The 21524-nt window shown below is 42.5% G+C and overlaps 1 protein-coding gene across 1 annotated transcript in view; it reads right to left on the bottom strand.

Annotated features, from left to right (window-relative positions):
* Window positions 1-8240: 8240 nt before the first annotated feature.
* Window positions 8241-21524, bottom strand: part of LGR6 (leucine rich repeat containing G protein-coupled receptor 6) — a 207511-nt gene continuing 194227 nt past the window's right edge. The window contains exons 13-16 of the mRNA XM_084853644.1: window positions 17441-17566; window positions 16316-16476; window positions 12251-12331; window positions 8241-11355 (exon numbers count right to left, since the gene is read on the bottom strand). Of these exons, the coding sequence (XP_084709770.1) occupies window positions 10106-11355; window positions 12251-12331; window positions 16316-16476; window positions 17441-17566 (1618 nt within the window). The 3' untranslated portion in view covers window positions 8241-10105. The remainder of the gene's footprint in view (window positions 11356-12250; window positions 12332-16315; window positions 16477-17440; window positions 17567-21524) is intronic.

Here is a 21524-nt window from a genome sequence, read left to right as displayed (position 1 = left end):
GTGTGTGTGTGTGTATATATATATATATATATATATATATATATATATATATATATGAATAACATGTTTAAGACAAAGTGTTCCTATAGTATTACCTGGCCTTTTACTCTCCCAAATTATTTCTAAAAATGTTATAGGAAGGCTAGAATTTCTGAAAATTTTGAAGTCATGAGGGGCGGGAAAGATTTTTTTAATCCTCTGTAAGATTCCGAGTATAGTTATTTCTCCCATTCCTTATTAAAAATTATTGATCTAATGTACCTTTTATTGATAATATGTTTAAGGATGCTCCAAGTCATGGTCAGTTTCCCAACATGTGACAGTCATATAATATGTGAAGAAAATGTGCATTCTTGATATTTTGGGTTTTGTGCTCTGGATGCTGTTGCAATCAATGAATGTCATTCTAAAAGCCACATGTGACAGAAACTGTATGTTATCCTGCCACCGCCACTGCATGCAATGGATCGATGGCTTATCCCACCTATGTTTCTTTTTTTATGAATAGCTTTTGAAGCTTGGTCTATGGAACTCAATCCCACAGTTTTTAATAATGTTCTCAGGTTAAACCTGACTGTTACAAAATGCTGACTCTGCTATAAAATCGTTAACTTCTGCCACTAAAATAAATCCTCTGTATCTAAAAGAAATTCATGGGATTTACACAACCACTAGAGACAACTTTTCAAAATGAACAAAAATTAAGATGTATATTAAAAAAATTATTTACAGAAGGGAATAGAATGTCTTCAAATAATAGGTTGAGATTTCTTAAAGGCTCTTAAATGAAATATACTTAGTTACCATTCTTTATAGGTAAGAGAGTCTTCCCCAGCTAAATAAGCTCTTAGGGCGCATTCCTAGCAATTGCACCCTCAATGATTGAAAGGAGGTTTCCGATCATCCAATGCATTGCAGGGTGAGAGGAGCAGCGGAGGTGATCTTTGCCCCCCTGTCCTCCTGCCCCGCATTTTCATTAGATGGGCTTTTTTGCCTGTCTAGCATTGGTGCTTCGGAGGGGGAGGGAAGGAGGCTGGAGAGCGTGTACCCTGGCCTCTCTGGTCTCTGCCCCTCCCCGCCCACCAAAATGGCCCCTTTCCCCCTCTGCGAGGTCACTTTTCCAGCTTCGAAGGGCAGCCAGTGTGGGGGCAGGAGGTTGGATCTCCAGCTCCCCCTTGCAAGGTCAGAGCACTGTCTCCGACCTTGGAGGGGGGGAATCTCCAGTATCCTATGGCCCCTCAGACAATGTCTAGAGGCCAAAGGATTGCTCCCTTAATAGCTTTTCCTTCAGTCTAGATTTCCCTGAACTCCACCCCAGTCAATTCCTCTCAGAAAGAAATGCTGTATATCAGTTTTCCTCTGTCTCCAACTCATCCTGCTTGTTCTGTCTTGTAGGATAATTCAGGTGTTTTAGGGATTATTTGCTGAAGCTCTTGTATAAGTTTGTGATAAAATGATAGTGCCTGGTATATTAAATTTAAAATATAGTTTATTCAGACAATTGCCAATTACTAATTGGATTTACTTTTTAATTTTAATGATAATTTTATGAGCAATCCATAACATATCTTACATTCCTAAAGTAACAAAGTAGCTTTAGATCTGTAAAGAGTGCTAGAAAATAAGTATTGCATATTTTTCAATCCCCCCCCCCCCTTCTGTTTTTTCCCAGGGAAAAAATGGGACTTTTTTTCCATGGCTTTAGAATGTCTGGAAATGTTACATCTCTACACATACATACTGTTGACATAAATGCAGGATATTCACAACATCTAAAATGATTATATTAAAGAATACACCACCTCATCCGTCATAACAAAAGCAACTTTTATTACTCCCTTGTTTCCCATAGATTCGTATTGTTTAATGATGTTTGCCCCCCTACAAGTGTTAACTTGTACTAACTGTGCTAAGTTTGCCCACTAAAAAAGATTACTTTGGAGGTGGGTTGGGGAAACAACCCAGTACACACACATACACAATAGATTTCTTGCTGGAAAGTAGCAGTAACTGCCTTTAATAATCTAGGCCTGTTGAAAATCAGAAAGGGAAAATCTGATAAATTGTGTGGGAGATTTAATTATCAGTCTGGACTTTAGCCAAAATATGCTCTGAACCAGTTTTTTAGTCCATTATATTATTAATTAGAAGAATATTCTTAGGTTTGTTTTCAGAACCGGAAAATCTTGATTTAAATCAAAACATAGCTTCAATAGCTGTTTACAATCCAATTCTAATGAACTATCCAGCCTTCAATATTTGAGCTTGTTTGCCTTCCACTCCCTCAGGCACACTTTGCACAATAAAATTATTATGCCTATTTTTTTTTTTTAATACAGAGCCAAATGATCCATTTTAAATTCAGTTTGCGTATGCATGTGTGTGTGTGATGCACTTTTACAGTTGCCTATGAATGGAAATGATCTTTCCACAACACATTATATATCCGTAAAGCTGCTTACTTTAGCTATGGGAGTATTGCAGTAGCTATGGGTGGATGTGGTGATCTGTAGCAGTTTCTTCTTTTGTACTTGTATTGATTTAAGAGTTGTTAATTTCAGCTTGGCTCCTTTGAAGCAATCCTAAGTGTATAGCCTTCTCCATTCTGTTCATGTTAAAAGTCTGTTGTAGATTAATTTCTCCAGGTCAATGGCTTTTATCCTTTTGGGCAACATTTTCCACATCATTTTAGCTACCAGGGAACCCTGCACATTGGAGAAGATTCTGTAGCGTGTTTTAGGATGCACACTCGGTTTATGCAGGGCACTGAGTAGGCCTGCTGAGCCTCACTGCGCTTTTGCATGGATGAGCATGCTCTGTAGGGCACAGCCAAAACATTCCTGCAGCTGCAGGATGCAGTGGAAGGTTATTAGCAGGAGGAAACTTTGTCCACCATTACTGATCTTCTCTTGAAGAACCCCTGCTAATTTCCCAAGGAATCCGAGAGTTCCCAGGGGCATAGTGTGAAAAAATTGCTATAGGCTCTCGGGTTCCATTTGTCCTTTCTGAAGCTCCTCAGTTTTGGCTCCACATTTCTCCAGTACAGGGCCCCCACTCATGCTATAGATCGCATACTTGTTCCTTGCTGATATAGATTAGTGTGGTTTGTGGGCATATTTACTAGGTTTCTGTCATGGAAAGATCATTGCACCAGCTGCACTGCGCCAGCTGCACTGGTTACGGGTGTGTTTCCAAGTCCAATTCAAAGTGCTGGTTTTGACCTTTAAAGCCTTAAATGGTTTGGGACCAAGTTACTTGAAGGACTGCCTTCACCCATATCAGCCTGCCCACACTTTAAGATCAGAAAGAGAGGCCTTTCTCATTTGCCCACCCGTGAAAGCAGTCAGGTGGGTGACCACACGTGAGAGGTCCTTCTCTGCAGTGGCCCCACACTTTTGGAACAAGCTGCCATCTGAGGTCTGCCATGCTCCATTATTGCAGACTTTTAAGAAGGCCTTGAAAACATATTCTTTTACCTTGGACTTCTATTAATATGACTTCTATTGTTGCTGTTACTGCTGTTAACATCACTGTTGCTGCTTTTAACGTCATTGTTGGTTTTATTGTTGGCTTTTATTGTTTTTATATTTTTATCACTTTTAATATTTAATTGTTTTCAAGTATTTTATTGTTGTAAACCGCCTTGAGAGGGCTTCTGCTCTGAAAGGCGGCCAAGAAATATTTTAAATAATAAAAAAAAAAAATTATGTGGTTCAGACACAAACTAATAAGATCCACAATCTCTGTAGGGGAACCTGTTCAGATGTCTGGCTTTGGAGGCTTATGGATCCATCAAGTTTCCTGAATGCTCCAAAGTATTTAGCTGTGCCTATTCACCTGATTGTTCAGAATGGACTGAGTTTAAATCAGTATGTTGCCTTGGGCATTCATTTAGAATAGTGTCTCATATAAGTATACATAATTCCCCCTTTAAGCAAACTATCATTAATCAGCAATAGACTAATTCCTTTAAACCTGAATCTTAAACACATTTACTGAGCAAAAAGCAACAAAGCGTCTTGTGGCACCTTAAAGACTAACACATTTATTATGGTATAAGCATTCATGGTCTACAGCCCACTTTATCAGAAGGATCTCCCATTGGTTTATATGGAATTTGCTTCCAAGTAAGTGTGCTTACGTCTTTAGCTTTTAAGCTTGTAGTACATGTGGACATTTTGGCTACCATTCATGTGGGAAAAGGCTGTTAAAAAATGTGTCAGTTTCTGCTAAAGGCCCACATGGGGGGGGTGTGTGTGTGTGTCTACATTTATTAGCTTCCAGTGATCAAAGGGTAAGTCTTCAATATACCCAACTTTTGTCTGTTCCTCAGATCCTACTGCTTGTTGCCCATCTTTGTCTCACCTATTCCATTTTTTGTTCCCTGCTTTAAAGGAAGTCAAATTTGACAAAATCTAAATTTAGCAATCAAGCATATACAGATCAAGTATATGATTTTATACACACATCTATTTAACTTATGTAATCTAGTCCAAATACAGATTTTGAGCTTTCTAGTTGTAGACTTGGCTTGCCTGGTCTAGAATTGGAGACATTCTCTGTATTTTGTGTTCCTGTTTTTTATTGACTCTGCTATTATTTAGATTTTCAAAATTTGAAGGAACTCTCATGGGCTTCATTAACATTCCAACCCTTGTGGGTTAGCCATCTATATTAATCTGTCTTAACAAAAAAACCTTTGATCTACTTTTTTGTTTCTTCAGTTATCTGAAGTCACAGACTATCAATATTATACTTAAGCCTCCTTTAAAGCTAACTGACGTTAAAGGAGGAGTATTCATTCATCTCCTTGGGCCTACATATAAAGGCATAAACTGTAAAACTTCATGAGATAAGAATATTTTGTTTTTCTGTGTTTCCCTGAAGGATTGGTGTAATGCCTCTGCAGCTAGTTTGTCTCTGGTGCTGTCAAGACAAGACTCCTTCCTTATTAGAAGAAAGCCTTTCGCTGTTTCTGTCTGAGGTGATGCTCGCTTGTATGTGGGGCATTTTTTTAAAAATCTTCCTTCTCTGTATTTCCAAAACCTCACTTGCTGAGATGTTAGATTATGCTGGTTCTTCCTAACATGCACATATGGCTGGTTCACACATGAATACACATCACTTGATAACTCTACACTTGATGGCTGGGAGCTGAATACGTGGACTGGCTCAGTTGAAAAGCGTTGTGTTTGAGGTAATGTGGAAGTTCTATCTGTGATGTAACATCTTGTGACGCTCTATTCATACTCTAGCATCATACACTTGGTGTTGTTGTCATTACGGGATGAACATGTATATGGGAACCAGCCTGCAGTCTTGTCCATTTCCAGTCAAAGCAATTGAAACGATATAATTTATACTTTTAAAATTACATTTTTTAATTTTCTACATGGTCTTCCATAGAGAGTGCTTTACAAATCAATATACAAAAAAAGGAAAGTAGGAATCCAAACAAGGGTCAATAAGAGAGGGAAAGTGGCTATATATCTCTATATAAATATACACATAATATACAAACACACGCATGCTGGATATTGCATATATGGCATCATGTATATACAGACAATAACATATACATGGTGTGTAAAGGCATTTCATCTGGTACTTTTCATACCCTCAACATGCGACAGGTTCTTGATATGATTTTAGGCACAGTAGCATTGATGGTAAGAGTTGTAGGTATTTGTGTTTTTAAGGGTTTACTGCGCCTGACTCAAGCTAGCGACCACTAGACAATTCTTTCCAAGTATGGTTGGCTAATACTAATCTCATTTCAAGAGAAGGCGAGTACAATAGTCCCTTCTATGTGATACAGGAAAATCAAAATAACAGAGCTCCTCGAAACTAATAGTCTCTGTAATGTTTAGTCTGTAGATAGTGGCCATTGTAATAGGGTTACCTATGTATCTTGGAAAGACTAGTTCCTGGGCAGATTAAGAATACCTAGCAGAAGAATTAAGCTACAGATAAAAGGAAAAGAAACTTTTCCTAGCCCTCACAATGCATTCACCTGACTAGCTGCCCTCTGCTTTTTGTGGGTGATGTTAATAAAAGGTGTTCCAGATGTACAGCTCCTAGCTCTACCAATCACAAGACACTGTGCAGCTATTCTTTCACTCCTTGCTGGTTTTTGTGATACCAGAAAGATGTTAAACAGAATGTATTCTTATCAATGTGTCAGAGGATGCTTCCATGGGGCTTTTATTGCAATTACCTTGCTTTAAACATAGAATTTTACAGAGGGTCCAGGTGATGTCATGTTCCATTTGTAAACCTTCTGTGTTTTCCCACCATTTCTTCCATCTGTTTGCATATCACAAAAATCCATTAAGGAGGTAAAGACAGAATAGCTGCATAATGCATTTTGACTGGCAGAGCTAGGAGCTGTTAGTATGGAAGTGCATACATAGACACTGGAAGTGCAGAAACTACTCTTCTGTTGTTGTTTTTTAAAATTCAACCTTTTGGGAAACCAGGACTTGAGATAGAAAAGCAAAGTCCCTTTCTTACTTTAAGAAGTTCATAGTTTAGAGATGAATGGTTTAATGGTGTGTGCAGAGCGTTTGGTATTTCCAGAACTGTGGAGTCCCAGTATCTGCACTGTTGCAGTATCTGTAGTGACTGCGTAAAGTATGTGGGTTGCACATTTTATGTATATGCAACAGGCAGGAGCATTTGCTTCAGGGATTCAAGTTGAAAAGAACTATCTGTGCAATGGCAGCATGACGTGACAAGCGTGGCATTCCGCCTTGTATCAAAACAGTTAAAGTGCAATCCAGCTCTGTTGAAGTCAATAGGAGTTGGATCGCACTCTTTGGTAAGAAACCAATACAGAGTTGAGCATGCTTAAGCCCACTGAAATCCAGGAACGTAAGTGTCCTTAACTCTGTATTGTATTGTGACCCTTTTCTCTAAGGCGTCACAGCACTTTTATTGCTACAGATTAACCCAGCTGCCCTTCAGGATTTTAAGTAGGGTTTATGTCTTTTAGGAATGCTTGGAAACCATATAAAAAGGATGAAGGCCACACTGAAACCCAGTGCTATTTCTTGTTTTAAACAGTGTGCTCGACATGTGACAGGCCAAATCCCTAAGACTGCAATCCCAAACACACACATTAGGGAATTTTCCCTGAACTCAACGGGACACACTTCTGGGTAAACGTGCTTCGGCTTGTGCTGCGTGGTTCCTGGATAACCAGGTAGCTTGCTTTCATCTTTAGCCTTTGGGAGAATTTCATTGGGGCAGTGAAAGGAAGCCGTATACATTATTTCATTTGTGTACATAAAGATTTTGAATTTAATATCTAAATTAGTCATTTGGTGCACAGGCTGCTCTTTTCCAGCTTCTTTATAGAAGGATTACAGTTATCCGTGTGGCAAATTGCTACCTGGGAAACGATCTAACAGCTACACTGATTAATGGCTAATGTCAGGAACCGCACTAATTTATAACTGCAGATGAGACCCTCTGAATTCAAGGGCTTCCCATACTAGTTGTACTCTTTTTGCCACAGCATAAATGAATCTTCCGAAGACATATAAACCAGCCTCTGTTCATAAAATGTATCCGCATAAGCCTAAGCAGTAAATGATGATTTGAAGAGCTCTGGAATTCTATCTAATCAGAACTCCACTGTACCCAGAATTATTATTTTGTCAAAATTAACAGAATAGAAGGAAAAGGCACCTTGAACTGTCTGTAACATTCCTCACTTCTTCTGTGTTTCAGTCTCTAAAGTTTATCTCTTAACTCTATTAAGAGCTTCCCTGAAAGCAGAACTACCTGTGTAGTCTAGACTCTGCAGTAGGCCCTCCAGGGTATTAAAATGCTAATAATAAAACCTCTGTGATAGGAGTTTCTGAATCCTAACCCACTGGACAAGTTATTAATTGGTGTTGTTAGCTATGCCTTTTCAGCAAAGAACAAAGTGTGGAAATTAAGTTGGGCTATTCCAGCAGTCTGAACTTGTTGTTTTCATAAATTCTTTCACTTGTTTTTTCTAAAGCAACTCGTTCTTTCTATAAACGAATCCATCGAATCTGCAGCACAATGTTACTTGTACACACTGACTCCCCAGTGGCTCCAGCTGTGGGGTCCAGCTCAAGATTGCCCCTGGGATGCTCTTTCTTGCCTGTCAGCAGAACTATAGCTCTTACTGAGAGCAGCATCTGCTCCTTTAGGCGGGAGGGCAACAGATGTGAATTTGCTCTTATGATTTCTTTATTTAATTTTTTAATTATATTTTAGTTTGCCAAATAACAAAATGTTATCTGGGCAGATTGCATGATAAAAGAATAAAAGCTTTTATCTGTAAGCTACAAAGATAGTTTGTGGTGCTGGAGAAGACTCTTACGAGTCCCCTGGACTGCAAGGAGGTCAAATCAGTCCATCCTAAAGGAAATCAACCCTGACTGCTCATTGGAAGGACAGATACTGAAGCTGAAGCTCCAATATTTTGGCCACCTAATGCGAAGAGAAAACTCCCTGGAAAAGACCCTGATGCTGGGAAAGACTGAAGGCAAAAGGAGAAGGGGACGGCAGAGGATGAGATGGCTAGATAGCATCACTGATGCAATGAATATGAACTTGAGCACGCTCCGGGAGGGAGCGCAGGACAGGAAGGCCTGGCGTGCTATGGTCCATGGGGTCACGAAGAGTCGGACACGACTGAACGACTGAACAACAACAAAGATAGTTGGAAAGGCTCAATTCCAGAAGCTAAAATATTTGCCAAAATAAAATGTTGTCTTTAGACTTGAACTATGATTGTTGAGCCGTAATGATTAGCAGTTACATTATTTGGAGATCACAGCAGTGCAGTTGGGCCCCAGTGTATGTGATGGTTGGCTTTAGCTGCAATTGCCCTATATTGGACTTTCACTAGTGCGTAAGAACCATCTTGGGGATCTCTGGTTTATGATTAACACATATGTCTGTCCCTTGCATTTCTTCTCTTCAGCCTTTTGGTGTGCTCAGTACATAGCCTTCTATCCTATAACACCGGCAGCTCTAAAAACGGAAAGGGTGCTACAGGGCAGAAGAAAGTACCTATACATTATTTGCTCTTCATAAGAGTTTAGATGAGGGAAATGAGATTAGAGATGGAAACACACCATCCTCCTTACGTTGCTCCTTATAATTATTTTCGGCTCATAGGCTTTAACACTTTGTACTTATGGGCTCCAGTGGGACCAGGTAGATGCAATCTATCCTAAATGGTGAGCAAAAGAACTGTAGTATGGTCTGGCTCTTAAGAGTGGTGAAACCTTGAGAATTCTTCTAATCCTGGCTTTGCCACTGCCTTTGGACTCACAGAGACAGCCACACTGTAATAGCGGACCTTCATTTTGAGTGCTTTAATTTCTTGGACCTAAATTTTAGACATTGTTGCTGGAAAACCAGGCTCTATGAAACTGAAGCATTCCAAATTGAAGGCCAGTCTGTTACCTTCAGCTCCTCTTCTCCACTTGTAGGACAGAACTGATGGTGTGTCTCACTACAGAGGGTGAGGAGGAAAGGGCACTGTGGAGCCATAAATGTTCAGCTGATGATGGGCTTATCTATTCTTTGGTAGGCACAATGGTGCTATAGTGTGACTCTTGTTCGTCATCCAGAATAATTCCTAATCTGTCATGGACCTAGGGGAAGGTTCTCTGAGGATACCACTCCATTGCCTTCTGCTGTCTGTTCCACACAATTCATTGGCAGCAGCATCAAAAATATCCTGGGAAGCTGAGTTATGGTTGGTTAGGCAGCAGCTTCTGGTTTTGTTGCACTTTGGTCTTTCTAGGTAATAACCTGCCTTCTTGTATTAGAGGATTTGAACTCAGTGCTTCCCTAGTTTTCCCTCTCCTGAGGGACACCCTACCTCACACTGCTGTGGCAGGAAAGGAGGAGACAACGCTCCAGCAAGCTGGGATACATGGAGTTGGCAGCATCTTGCAGGCCATCAGTTCCTGTTTCCAGAAGAAGCAATAAACTGGGCCACCCTTTCCCCCAGAACAGCCATTGTCCCAAGCTGTTCAAGGCTACAGGTGGGCTCTTGCATAGGTTCTTCACTGAGGGAGTTTGTGTTGGGTCTGGGAGGCTGAAGGACTGCTTATAAGTGAGATGTAAAGGCTGGTGCAGGTGGTGTGGGGAACAAGGCAATATGGAGATTGCTCCTTGCTGGGTCTCTACTTTCCGATGCAATTAACAGCTCATCATCAGCAAGGTAGGAAAGGTGGGTGGAGAAGACACTGTCATGTCCTCTGGCACCTGCCTTTTTCGGGCATGGGATGAGAGTCACTGAGGGGAAGCTGTAGGCATCTAGAACTGATGAGCACCTAGGAGGCACTCCAAAGATGTCTGGTGCCTCAAATATATGATCCATGTCAGAGAAAGCAACAAGGGCCTGGGTAGAGTCATATGAGCTCTTCTCTGTGTCTTCAGACACATAGGATTGGGTGCAGCTTTCCCGGGCCTGGCTCTTCTGCCTCAGGAGCCGCAGGTCATCTCTGAAATGGGGGTTAAAGAGCAGGTAGAGCAGGGGGTTGAGGCAGGCAGGCAGGGGAAGCACCACCAACAGCACAGACTTGATGACTTCAGGGGTGATGAGGAAGAGGCCGAGCATGGAAGAGAAGGTCAGGAAGGCCACTGGGCAGTAGAGGAGGCAGTTGGTGAAAATGAGCCATGCAATATGCTTGATCATAGCACAGTCCCAGACAGAGTCAAACTCGCCTTTCAGCAGGTTGCAATAGAGGCGGATGTATGTCCCAGTGATAATGAGAAAGCAGAGGGTGTTCATCAGCACAAGGGCCACCATGAAACCCAGCATGGAAGCCTTCCCATCAGGGAGTGGGTAGGGTAGGCAAAGAGGGGATGCCCCATACTCCCCGACAGAGAAGAGAGGCAGCGCTGCAGCCACTGAAGAGAGGGCCAGGCAACCCAGAGCACCTGCCTTGACCATGCCAAAGGATGGTACCTTCCCATATGTCCGCATGCATGACACTGAAAGGCTGCACTGCACAGCAGCCAGTGTCAGGAGGAGAATGGACACCTCTGAAGCAAACACTGACAGGAACCCGGTCACTTGGCATCCTGCACCTGTCTCCCACCGGGCCCCATATTTCGCAAAATGTCCGAAGGTGACCGCATCCACGAAGGCCAGAATGCCACAGTACATGCCTGTCAGCGTGTTGGCTCCAGCAATGGCACCAATGACAAACTTGATAGGGGATAGATAGCCAGGCGAAGCAAAGACAACTGACATGACTAGCCCATTGCACAGCATGGAGACCAACGTGATCAGCCAGACACCCAGGCGGATGACCCAGCTCTCAAACAGGTGATCACAGGGCTTGAAAGGACCTGAAAAGGAAGCGGAGGAAGGAGACAGATCACAAACTGAATGGAGAGCACACTGCAGCAAACACAATACGCAGCTCCTCATCAGGTCAAAACCTGACCATTTTGTTTCACTTGCATTTGCAGACAATGAAGCAGCCGAAGCGTCCTGAATAAGAAAGAAGAGTTCAAGGTACACCAGGCCTCCCCATGCTGGTGCCCTACAGATGTGTTGGACTGCGACTTCCATCATTCCCAGCCAGCATGACCATGCTGGCTGGGAATGATGGGAGTTGCAGTCCAACATATCTGGAGGGTGGCAGTAAGGGGAAGGCTGAGGTACCTGATGGTTGCAAGTCTAGAAGTCTGGAGGCTTGCTGTACAAGGCAGAGCAATATGCAATTGTCTTAGACTTGTAGCTCAACAGCTTTAAAACCAGTTGCTGCAACCAGGGTCTTGGAGCTGAACATTCAAAGGACAAGGACTTATTTTGAGTTTTATTCTGATTCCGCTAATTGTAGGAAGATCCAAATAGGGCATGGAAGAGTGCTCTCTAATTATTGAAAATCCTGCTCATTCCTACCCACTCCTGTGATTTACAATGCTGAACTTAGTTGTTGAACTTGACCTTCATTTTGACATTAAGAGCTAGAAATGTATGCTACTGTTGTTTTAAATCAGATGATCAGTTTGTACTATGCAAGTACAGAATGGGTAGTGGGTAAAGAAGATTCAACAATCATAGAATAACACTGTTCTGAACCAAATGGTGTATTAATGCTCATCAGGGACCATCACACTCTATGTCCATGTTTTTGTGGGCTTAAAAAAATAAGTAACATGTATGGCAACCATCATGCTTAATGAAATGGGGCTTTTTATAAATTATGTTGGTCTGTGTTTTGAGACTATTTCATACCAGGGCTTGGTGTACACTGGATGTTGGGGTGTAGCTTTGAATCCTCAAGTTCCAACTGGAAATCATCCATGTCCAGGTCATCTAGATAGTTAAGACAGAAAGGAAGACACCACAGCCACATGAAGGCTCAACTTTGTTTTGCAGCGAGGTATTTGTAGACTTGATAGTCTTATGGGGGTCCCCTTTAGACAGCATTACTGCAACATATGCATTACTTCAGTCCAATAAACATTTCTCCCTCCCATTCCTTGCTTTGCAACTGCTTCTACATTCCTGATATGTTAGAGCAACAACAACAAAACTGTTTGCCACCCCTGATTAAAAATAACTCTGAGCATGTGTAGCTTCACATTTTAAACTCAGTTAAATTATAGCACCATCATGACTACAGGAATAAAATGGAGATGGCTTCTGCTTCCCTGAAGCTAAACACATTTATTTGAGAATAAGCATCATTTTGTTGTAGGTAAAAATAATATATTTTTAAAAAGTAAACATTATAAAATGAGCAGCTGTAACCATACACATGCCCAGCTGCCCCCTGACTATAAAATGCCTTTAAAAATAAGAAGAAAGAATACTGTGGTCAGCAGCATCTACCCTGGTGGGCTCCGGCATGCCCTCTCTGGCCCAGAAGTTGGCATCTTGCTGCTGTTGCCTCCCTCCCTCCCCACCTGCCATACACTGGATGGTCACGTGGGGTTCTCTGGGGGTGCTGGAGTTTGGCCCCATGGTCCAGCTCTAGCTGCACCACTGGCCATGTAGCTTATTTTCTTAAAATCATGGCTGTTGAAATGGCAAGAATGCCATGTTTGTTATACATTCCTATATTTTTGGATCTCATGACAGAAGGAGCAAACTTTGGAAATAGGGGTATGACTTACATGCTGAGAAATTCAAGGGGAAGTATCACACACACACACACACACACACACAAGTGTGTGTGTCTGTCTGTCTCACACATTTGTAAAACAAAGACGTAAAAAAGCCCATCCCCAACAAAACCAAAACTCTAATCCTATCATTTTGAAGGGTAGGACTGTCTCATGATTTTAGAATCCATAAAAATAACTTTACTCTGTTGAGCATTCAAGGACACTTTCCACAGATTAAATGTGAGAGTTTGCAGTTTGTGCCACTTACCCCCAACTGATGGTTCAGTGTTTTTACCAAGTGTCTAATTTTCTTATGGCACACATCAGCTTATCGTTTACACCTGAGATGTACATGGTTACAACAATCCAGGGCTGAGGGAGAGGGAAAAGTACTTTCAGACTCCCCCAAATTACTCTGGTTAACTATTCCCATGATAATATGGGGCTGCATCTAATCTGAAGCAATATTTCTGTTGTTGTTGTTCAGTCGTGTCCGACTCTTCGTGACCCCATGGACCATAGCACGCCAGGCCTTCCTGTCCTGCACTCTCTCCCGGAGTGTGCTTAAGTTCATATTCATTGCATCGGTGATGCTATCTAGCCATCTCATCCTCTGTCGTCCCCTTCTCCTTTTGCCTTCAGTCTTTCCCAGCATCAGGGTCTTTTCCAGAGAGTTTTCTCGTCGCATTAGGTGGCCAAAATATTGGAGCTTCAGCTTCAGTATCTGTCCTTCCAATGAGCACTCAGGGTTGATTTCCTTGATAAACCTGTAGAGCAGCCTTCCACAATGTGGTGCTCTCCAGATGTTTTGTACTACAACCCCTATCAGTCCCAACCAGCATGGCCAATGGTCAGAGATTATGAGTGTTGTAGTCCAAAACACGTAGACAGCACCAGGTTGGGGAAAGCTGATATAGAGGCTGCTCTCTTGGGTTGGGAGGGGCAGGGGTAAACTCTGTTTCCAGCTTGCCTCGTGTGCATAACTTAATTTGTTTCTTTACACTCTCCAGGCCTTTAGATATGGGCACTGAGCAGATCTATATTATTAGTGCACCACCGCTGGAAAGCTTTCCTGAGATAGCTTACAGGGGTTTTAATGGGTAGCACTGATGCACTGACTAGTGGAGAAGAGTGCAAAAGCAAGAGAAACTTCCTGATAAGTAAGGTTGCCCTTTCCCCCCCGACAGAGGCACTGTGTATTTCACAGATACAGAAATTCAACAGATGCAGCTTTTCCCATCATGGAATGAAGTAATTGGGGGAAAGCTGCTCTTGTAGATTTTCTGTCTGTCATGCAGCTCTTAAAGACACAGAGCCTTTGTCAGGAAAAACTATTAAAGCCCTACTGTTACGTGTTTCTCTCTTCAATAAAGCTTGTTTTCTGCTTTAAATAGGAGTCTTACACAGCATGGAATTTATGATGAATATTTCCCCAAGGAATTATAGTTGAATGACTATGAGCTGTGGCGCACATCACTGATGCCTCCTCACTGTAGGGAGCCTAGGTTCATCCCAGCTAGGCTAGGAATATGCTGGCACCTGGAAGAGAAGGACCTGTTGCCCAGCAGTCTAGACGGCTGAGTCTTTGCTGTTTATTTTACTGGAGGTGTCAAGAACATGATTTGGGCAGTCTTAGAAAAGGTGCATACTCTTTTTACCACAAACATCCTGCCATCAAAACAGCCTGGTTGTACAAAGGGAACCACATAGAGCTTCCATTGAACTCACGAGCAAAAAAAACACCCCCCTACTCTGTGTGCTGCTGGATGCAAGGCTCAATGGCATAGCATAAAAGGTATGTAGGGCCCATTCCCTGTGGCGACATGAATCCACTCTATTCTCTACTCCTGACTGTGACTGATGCAAAGCTTTTCCAGGAAGAGAAGTGAGCAAACCAGCCCACTCCATCACTGGCAAGACTCTGCTCACTCACAAGAGTTAGATTACAGGTGACCAACCAAGCTGCTATTCTATACATACTTTGGTAGTTGCCACAGCTGGATTGTGAAGAAGGTTAAAAATATGATTATATCGCATGTTTCACTAGTAGTATAGTAGGCCTAGAAATTGACATTAGGGTGGCACATTTCTTCCAGAAGAGTGGAAATTTGTTCCTATTCCGGGATGTTCAAAATTATAGATAGCTTGTGGGGTAGCTCTCTGCAAGTGCAACTGTTCTTTGTACTTGAAAGAGAAGGCAGCAGGGGTGGCAGGCAATCCTGATATAGAGAACCTCTGTGGACTGTAAAATACTCCCCAACGGAAAACAGACCTTCAATGAAAAATACATTTTCTGAAAGGAAAAAAAATGAATAAATCAGAATTCCCACAAAAAATAATGCTTCTCTTTCCAAAGTGTAAAAAAAAGTGTTATGGGGGTGGGAGAGAGGAAAAGCTGCTGGCACCACTTCTTAATGAACATAAAACTTATAATTAAATATGATTTTTTTTTAAGTAGCATCAACCAGATTTTGATGGTAATTCCAGGCTGCAGGTGGTGGTCTGACCCCTGTAGCTCAGAGCTCTGCCTCACGAAATGGGAGAAGGTTATCCTTGCTTTTTCCAGCAACAGCTTCGCACACTCGGCTGATGTAACATAGGCCAGGAGGCTGTCTCGGAAGGATCAGGAGATGGCTAATCCCCTCTCCCCATGGTCGTCTGTGTCAAACGCATTTCTCATTTCAACTAAAGTCTCTCGGTCTTGTCAGTGTGTGTGGGCCATGTGTTTATACAATCATGTCATGCAGCAAACAAACAATCCAAGCTGTGGTCTGGGAATCCATGTACTTCCACCAATGTTTTTTGCATGTGACTCGCAGTCGCACAGAAATCCTTCTGCCACAGAAAGGTTTGCCCAAGTGAGCAGCAGGCCCCCTCAATGTAACAGCCACATGGATTAAGTTTGACCCCTGCTGTATAGAATCTTTTCCAACGTACCCCTCAACCTTCCCTTCTAGTTCCTAGCAGTGGAGAAGCTGCAGTGAAAGGTTCAGGCTAGTCACAAATATTAGGATAACAATCAACGTGCACAGCTGGGGTGATCACAGTTTGCTCCAAAACACCAAAGGCCTGGGTTGGCTTTCCCTTTTAGTAACATTCCTGCACCTTACTTACTAGCTTAACATCTGCATTAACCGACTCAGGTTGCAACCAAAAGGTAGAAACAACCTAAACCAGAACTTGGTCTTACAGGGATTATCAGTATGGCCTGGAAACAGTCCCAAGGTCCTCTTGTGGCCATCCTCATCCTCAGGGCTCATATCCTCAGAGTCCCACTGACTGGACACTTTGAAGAAGTTGCCACACGCTCCATAGGCACAGCACTGGTAAGCATAGGGCACCTCCAGGACCCTGGGGAAGAGAATACAGGGCTACTAGTTACTTGGTTCCCCGTCATCCTGCACATGGGGTTGCAGAAACTCATGGTGCAACAAAGGAAGCCTCCTGCATATTGAGCATGGGAAAGAACAAGGTTAAATGGAAGGGTGGAGAGATGTAAAGGGGAGCAAAGCTTCCCTCCCTTTAACAGCTGTGTGGAAGAAGGAATTTTTGCACATGGAGCTTTCAATGCAGGCTCAAGAAAAACGGCAACGGCTGACATTCCTTCTTTCACACAACTATGGAAGGTACAGGAGCTCATCCTCCAGTTTTGAGCATGGTGTGGGGGACCAAAGCCCATATTTCTATGGTTTCATTTAACGGATAGCCAGCACAGGATGGAAATTAAAAGGCAGTATTGTCTTCTACATTGGGCACCCACTGATAATGCAGTGGGCAATCAATAAGTTGCAAAGGCCCTGAATGGGGTGTGTGGGCGTGTGCTAAGGACTCCCCACTTACATAAATCCTACATGTTGCTGGCACTTCTGCCATTGTGTTCTAAGCCTTACAGAGCACTGTCTTAGCTGTTTACTCTAACCCCTTCAGGCAGCTCATTAATCCGCAACAGACAAGACATGGCCACACAAATAGCATTTACTGTAGGAAGGCTGGATGTCATTAGCTGAGGTTGGCTTTTGCAAAGGTTTTCCGCTCTGCTGAGCCCCAGGCGTGAGCCTCCTGCTTCCAGGGCCTCTGCCTCGTGTGTGAGTTTGGATGATGCCAGCGACAAGACATTCAGTGGCTCATCGATTTCTCAAGGCAGTGATGGATTCAGAGTGTGAGCAGGAAGTCATGCTTGTTCAAACCTCTGGCCTAACAGAATTACATGGAAATGTCTGGTAAACATGGACAGCAGAAGGCAGATCAAAGCAAACAAATAAAGTCGGGGCGGGGGGGGCGGCTTGTGAAGCCAGAAATCGGAAACAAAGTTCACCTCATCTTGGGAAAGCTTTCTTTAGTGAAGGATTCAGACAGCGCAGGGTTGCCTTTCAGCTTCAGATGAGTCAGTCCACCCAGACCAGACAACGGCAGTGTCACCAGCTGATTGTCCGTCAAATCCCTATTGGAGTAAAAGGCAGAGGCACTGCAATAGACTGGAGATTGATAGAGTGGGCTCAGGAAATCGGCTTCTCACAAGATTTTTCATTTATATGATTACTGTTCTAATTATTTAATAATTATATTGTTTCTTTTGTATTTTAATAATTATATCATTTCTTTTGTATTGTAATCATATTTTTGTAAGCTACTAAAGATGAGTTGATGGGATATTGTTATAAATTAATAAAGAAATAAAGTACAATATAAGATGCTTCTTTCCCACCTCTGCTCAAGTTAAGATGTGAAAGGTGCTTCCAGACAAAGCTTTTATTGTACCACTGCCCTGCCTTATTCATGGAATTTTACAGGGGGTTCCAGACAACACTGCCTTCAACTTGTAAACCCCCTATATTTCCCCACCCCTTCTTCTGTTTTACTGCAAATAATCTATTAAGAAAGAGGAGACGAAATATCTGCACAATGCTTTTCCACTGGTAGCAGTACGAGACCTCCGTTTGGAAGCACCCTAAGAAATGGCAGAACTTTGGCTCCTTGAAAAAAAGATACAGTGAACATCTCCACAAATGGTAGTATCCAATGTTAGTCCTACTTAGAGTAGTCCCATTCATTTCAATGTGTGTACTCTAAGTAGGGCTAACATTTGATACTGCCCAAAGATGCCATACACCGACCTGCATTACACGGAAATACAACTTCTTCTGTAGGAGAGGCAACAGCCCCAAGAAGCAAGCATAAATATTGTGTTTCTCTATGGCAAAAATGGCAACTACTGACAGATAATACACATCTTTAAGGCATCAACTATTCATAGAAACAGGAAGACTTGTGCTTACATTACCATGTAACTCAAATTAAATAGCCTGCTTTTTGGGAAATGTATTTGAATTGAATATGACTGTTCTAAGATAGCAAATATATAATGCTTTAAAGTGTTCAAAACACTTCATATACTTTATCTTTACAACAAACCTATAAAATAAGCCTGCATTATTATCCCCAGAAGAGGGATGTGGCTAAAAAGCTATCTAATGAGCTTGTGGTTGAGGTAAAATTTGACACGCATGGACTGCAGGTCCCAACACTATCACCTCATTCACACATGCAGTGAAGTGGCAATAGCAGAATGGGCTGCGCTACTTCACACTCTGGTTGGAGGTGCCTTTTTTTTTAAACTGTTCCTACATGTTAAAAAAGTCCCTACAAATAAAAAACAACAACAGGAAGAAAGGTTGTAGTTCAGCCCACTCCCTGCTGCGCTAGTTTTCTACTTACAGGGAGGTTTTAAAAATATTTCCATAGGGGAGTATTCAAAGAATGTGATCTCTCCCTGCCCCTCCAGTGCAGTTTAAAGTGGTACAGTCTATTCTACCACCAGAGGACTCTGCTGCCTCATTCTGATCAAGACCCGAGCTAGCACACTCATCCGCACTCCCCCCCCCTTGTCTGTAGAGTCTACCCAGATTAATAACCTCTGAATATAGCTTGTGCTCAATGGGATTTGCTCCCTAGGAAGCATGCTTGAAATAGAAGCCCCATAGTATAACAGTACCTCACAATTCTTATGTCATTCACTCTCATCATCACACTGTGAGGTACATACTTAATGTTCCTTTCTTACACATGGAAATTTGAGGCTGAGAGATTGTGAAGTGTTCAATAACAGCCTGTCCAGAGCTGAGAGAGAAGGAACTGAACCCAGCTTCCTCAAGTCCAGGGTTGACAAGTTATCCTCTGGGTCACACTGGCTTTCATTACATTTACATGTTGCAGACTACAATATGCCACCAGCAGAAAGGAGAAGCAAAGAAAGGGCCTCACAGCAAAGGTGCCCCAATCATAATAAATTGAACCTGCTGGCTGTATAGTATGGGACAGGTGTCAGCATAATGTAGGACTAGGACTAAGGAGATCCAGGTTTAAAAATCCATGCTTACCTATGAAGCTTATTGGGTGAGCACAGCATAGACATTCTTTTTCAGCCTAAGCTACCTCACTGAGGGGATAATCTTGTCTGCTACCCTGAGCTCCTTGAGAAGAAGGGCAGGATAAACCTGCAATAAAATATCTAACATTTACAGGTGATATTCTTTCCTGACTACCTGACAAGTATCATTTTGGTCTATGCGTTGAAGTTCTATTAAGGGGAAACTACTCTTCTGGTGATTACCAAAAGAATGCCAAGTACAGGCTGGATTTCACAAAGGCAAGAGAGGCCAAGAAGATTCATTGTGTGTAGCCTCTTGCTGCTTGCTATAGTTGCTCTGTCCGCTGGTCCACCAAAAGACACATCATTTTTATTCTTCTCCAAAGTAAACATTCTCTCAAAATGCAATATGAATAGCCTAGGGCGTATAAACAGCTCCTTTCAGTCCCACAGTCCCTTTCAGTATTGCAATGCACTGTTGTTGCTGGATGTGTACTGCAGATCAGCACAGTGATCAGATATGCCCATGCAGCCCATTTTATCCTGGCAGTCCACCTGCCCAAGGGGCTTCAGTCTACGCTGGACCCCCATCTTGCCAACTGCAGTGTTTGTGGGCCCAGCATAGGTTGTGTATTCTCTACACAACAGACTTTCAGGAGTTGGCACATCCCATGAGAAAATCCCCTGCTTTTCTAAGGGATGCACCCTTTACTACTACTTATGCCAATGCACTGCATTTACACTTGGCCCAGCTCTCTCTCCACCTCCCTACACAGCAGTTGGTCTGTTAGAGAATGTTACATTTCTACTTGCGTTAATGGTGGGACTTATCTTGAACATATGTGTAACCATTGAGAGCATACCTAAATTCCCCCAAAGTGCCCTCTGGGGACTCTTAAGTTGAGTACTCTTTTCCTGCTTCCTTCTTCCCATGCAGTGTCCAAGGGTCCATACTTGGACTCTTAAAAAATGGACTTCGGTAGCTTGCTATTTCTGAGAAGGCGGCTTAGGTCTACTTTGGACAAATGACCATGATGGCTAGAAACTAGGGAACTAGGATTTGCACCCTGTACTCTTAACCTACCATGTTTAAGAGGATTAGCTAGCAATGCAGTTTTCTTCTTTCTGTCTGTTCTATGTCCAGCTGCATTTCCTTTAAACTAAATAACTTGTTTTCATTAACTAGCTGGACATTCTGCCTGGATTATTTCAGTCAAAGTCTGTCCTATAACCCCACTAACACTTAACATTTCCCCTTACATTACTGTGCTAACCACTAAGTTTAAAGGAAGAACAGCTGAGTTAGGAAAGCCCTTTATACTAGAAGCTTACAAGAGATGCTAAGGCTTCTTGTCAATCCCAGAATGACTCCTCTTTGGTAAAACCAGGTACTTTTGCTCACCTGGTGTTGAATATATGATAATGTTATCGCTGTTATTCCTTTGGTTTAGAGCAAGGGTGGGCCACACGCCGCCCATGGGCTTCATGTGGCTCCCGTTGCCCCCACTGTACCACTGGATTTGGTGGCAGTGGGGAAAAAGGCATTAAGAAAAAAAAGTGGCTTTAGGGCTACAAAGCACTAAAAAGGTCAAATTGAGCTTGTTCTGAAGCTAAATGTGATCCTTTTAGGGTTCTATAAAGGGTCAAATCTAGCTCCAGAACAAGATCATTTTGAACCACTGATTTTTTCCGGTCCCCTATGGAGTATGGCCCACAGGGGCTCCAGGGGTGGGGGGCAAAGTGGCCCCAGATCCCCCGAAGTTGCCCACCCTTGGTTTAGTGACCTGCCTGCTTGAAAGTGATTGAACGATCAGGTTTTGGAGGTGGTGCAGTGGTATGTTTTGAAGTACAAGACCTTATCATGACAGCCCCCATAGCCATACCTGCAAGGAGAATCCATAGTCACATCCCCAGGAGATAGATATATTCTGCTTTTCTATTATCTACAGTCAAAGGAGCTAATACTCTTGTTAAAAACTCCATCAACAAAATACTGACATCCCAAACAAACAAAAACAAACCAGTAATAAAG

Source organism: Heloderma suspectum, chromosome 4, assembly GCF_057233095.1.
Source record: "Heloderma suspectum isolate Gila_16-S chromosome 4, 16-S_ref, whole genome shotgun sequence".
NCBI lineage: Eukaryota > Metazoa > Chordata > Lepidosauria > Squamata > Helodermatidae > Heloderma > Heloderma suspectum.
Note: the sequence above shows the minus strand (reverse complement) of the source record. Positions and strands in the feature narration are given on the sequence as shown.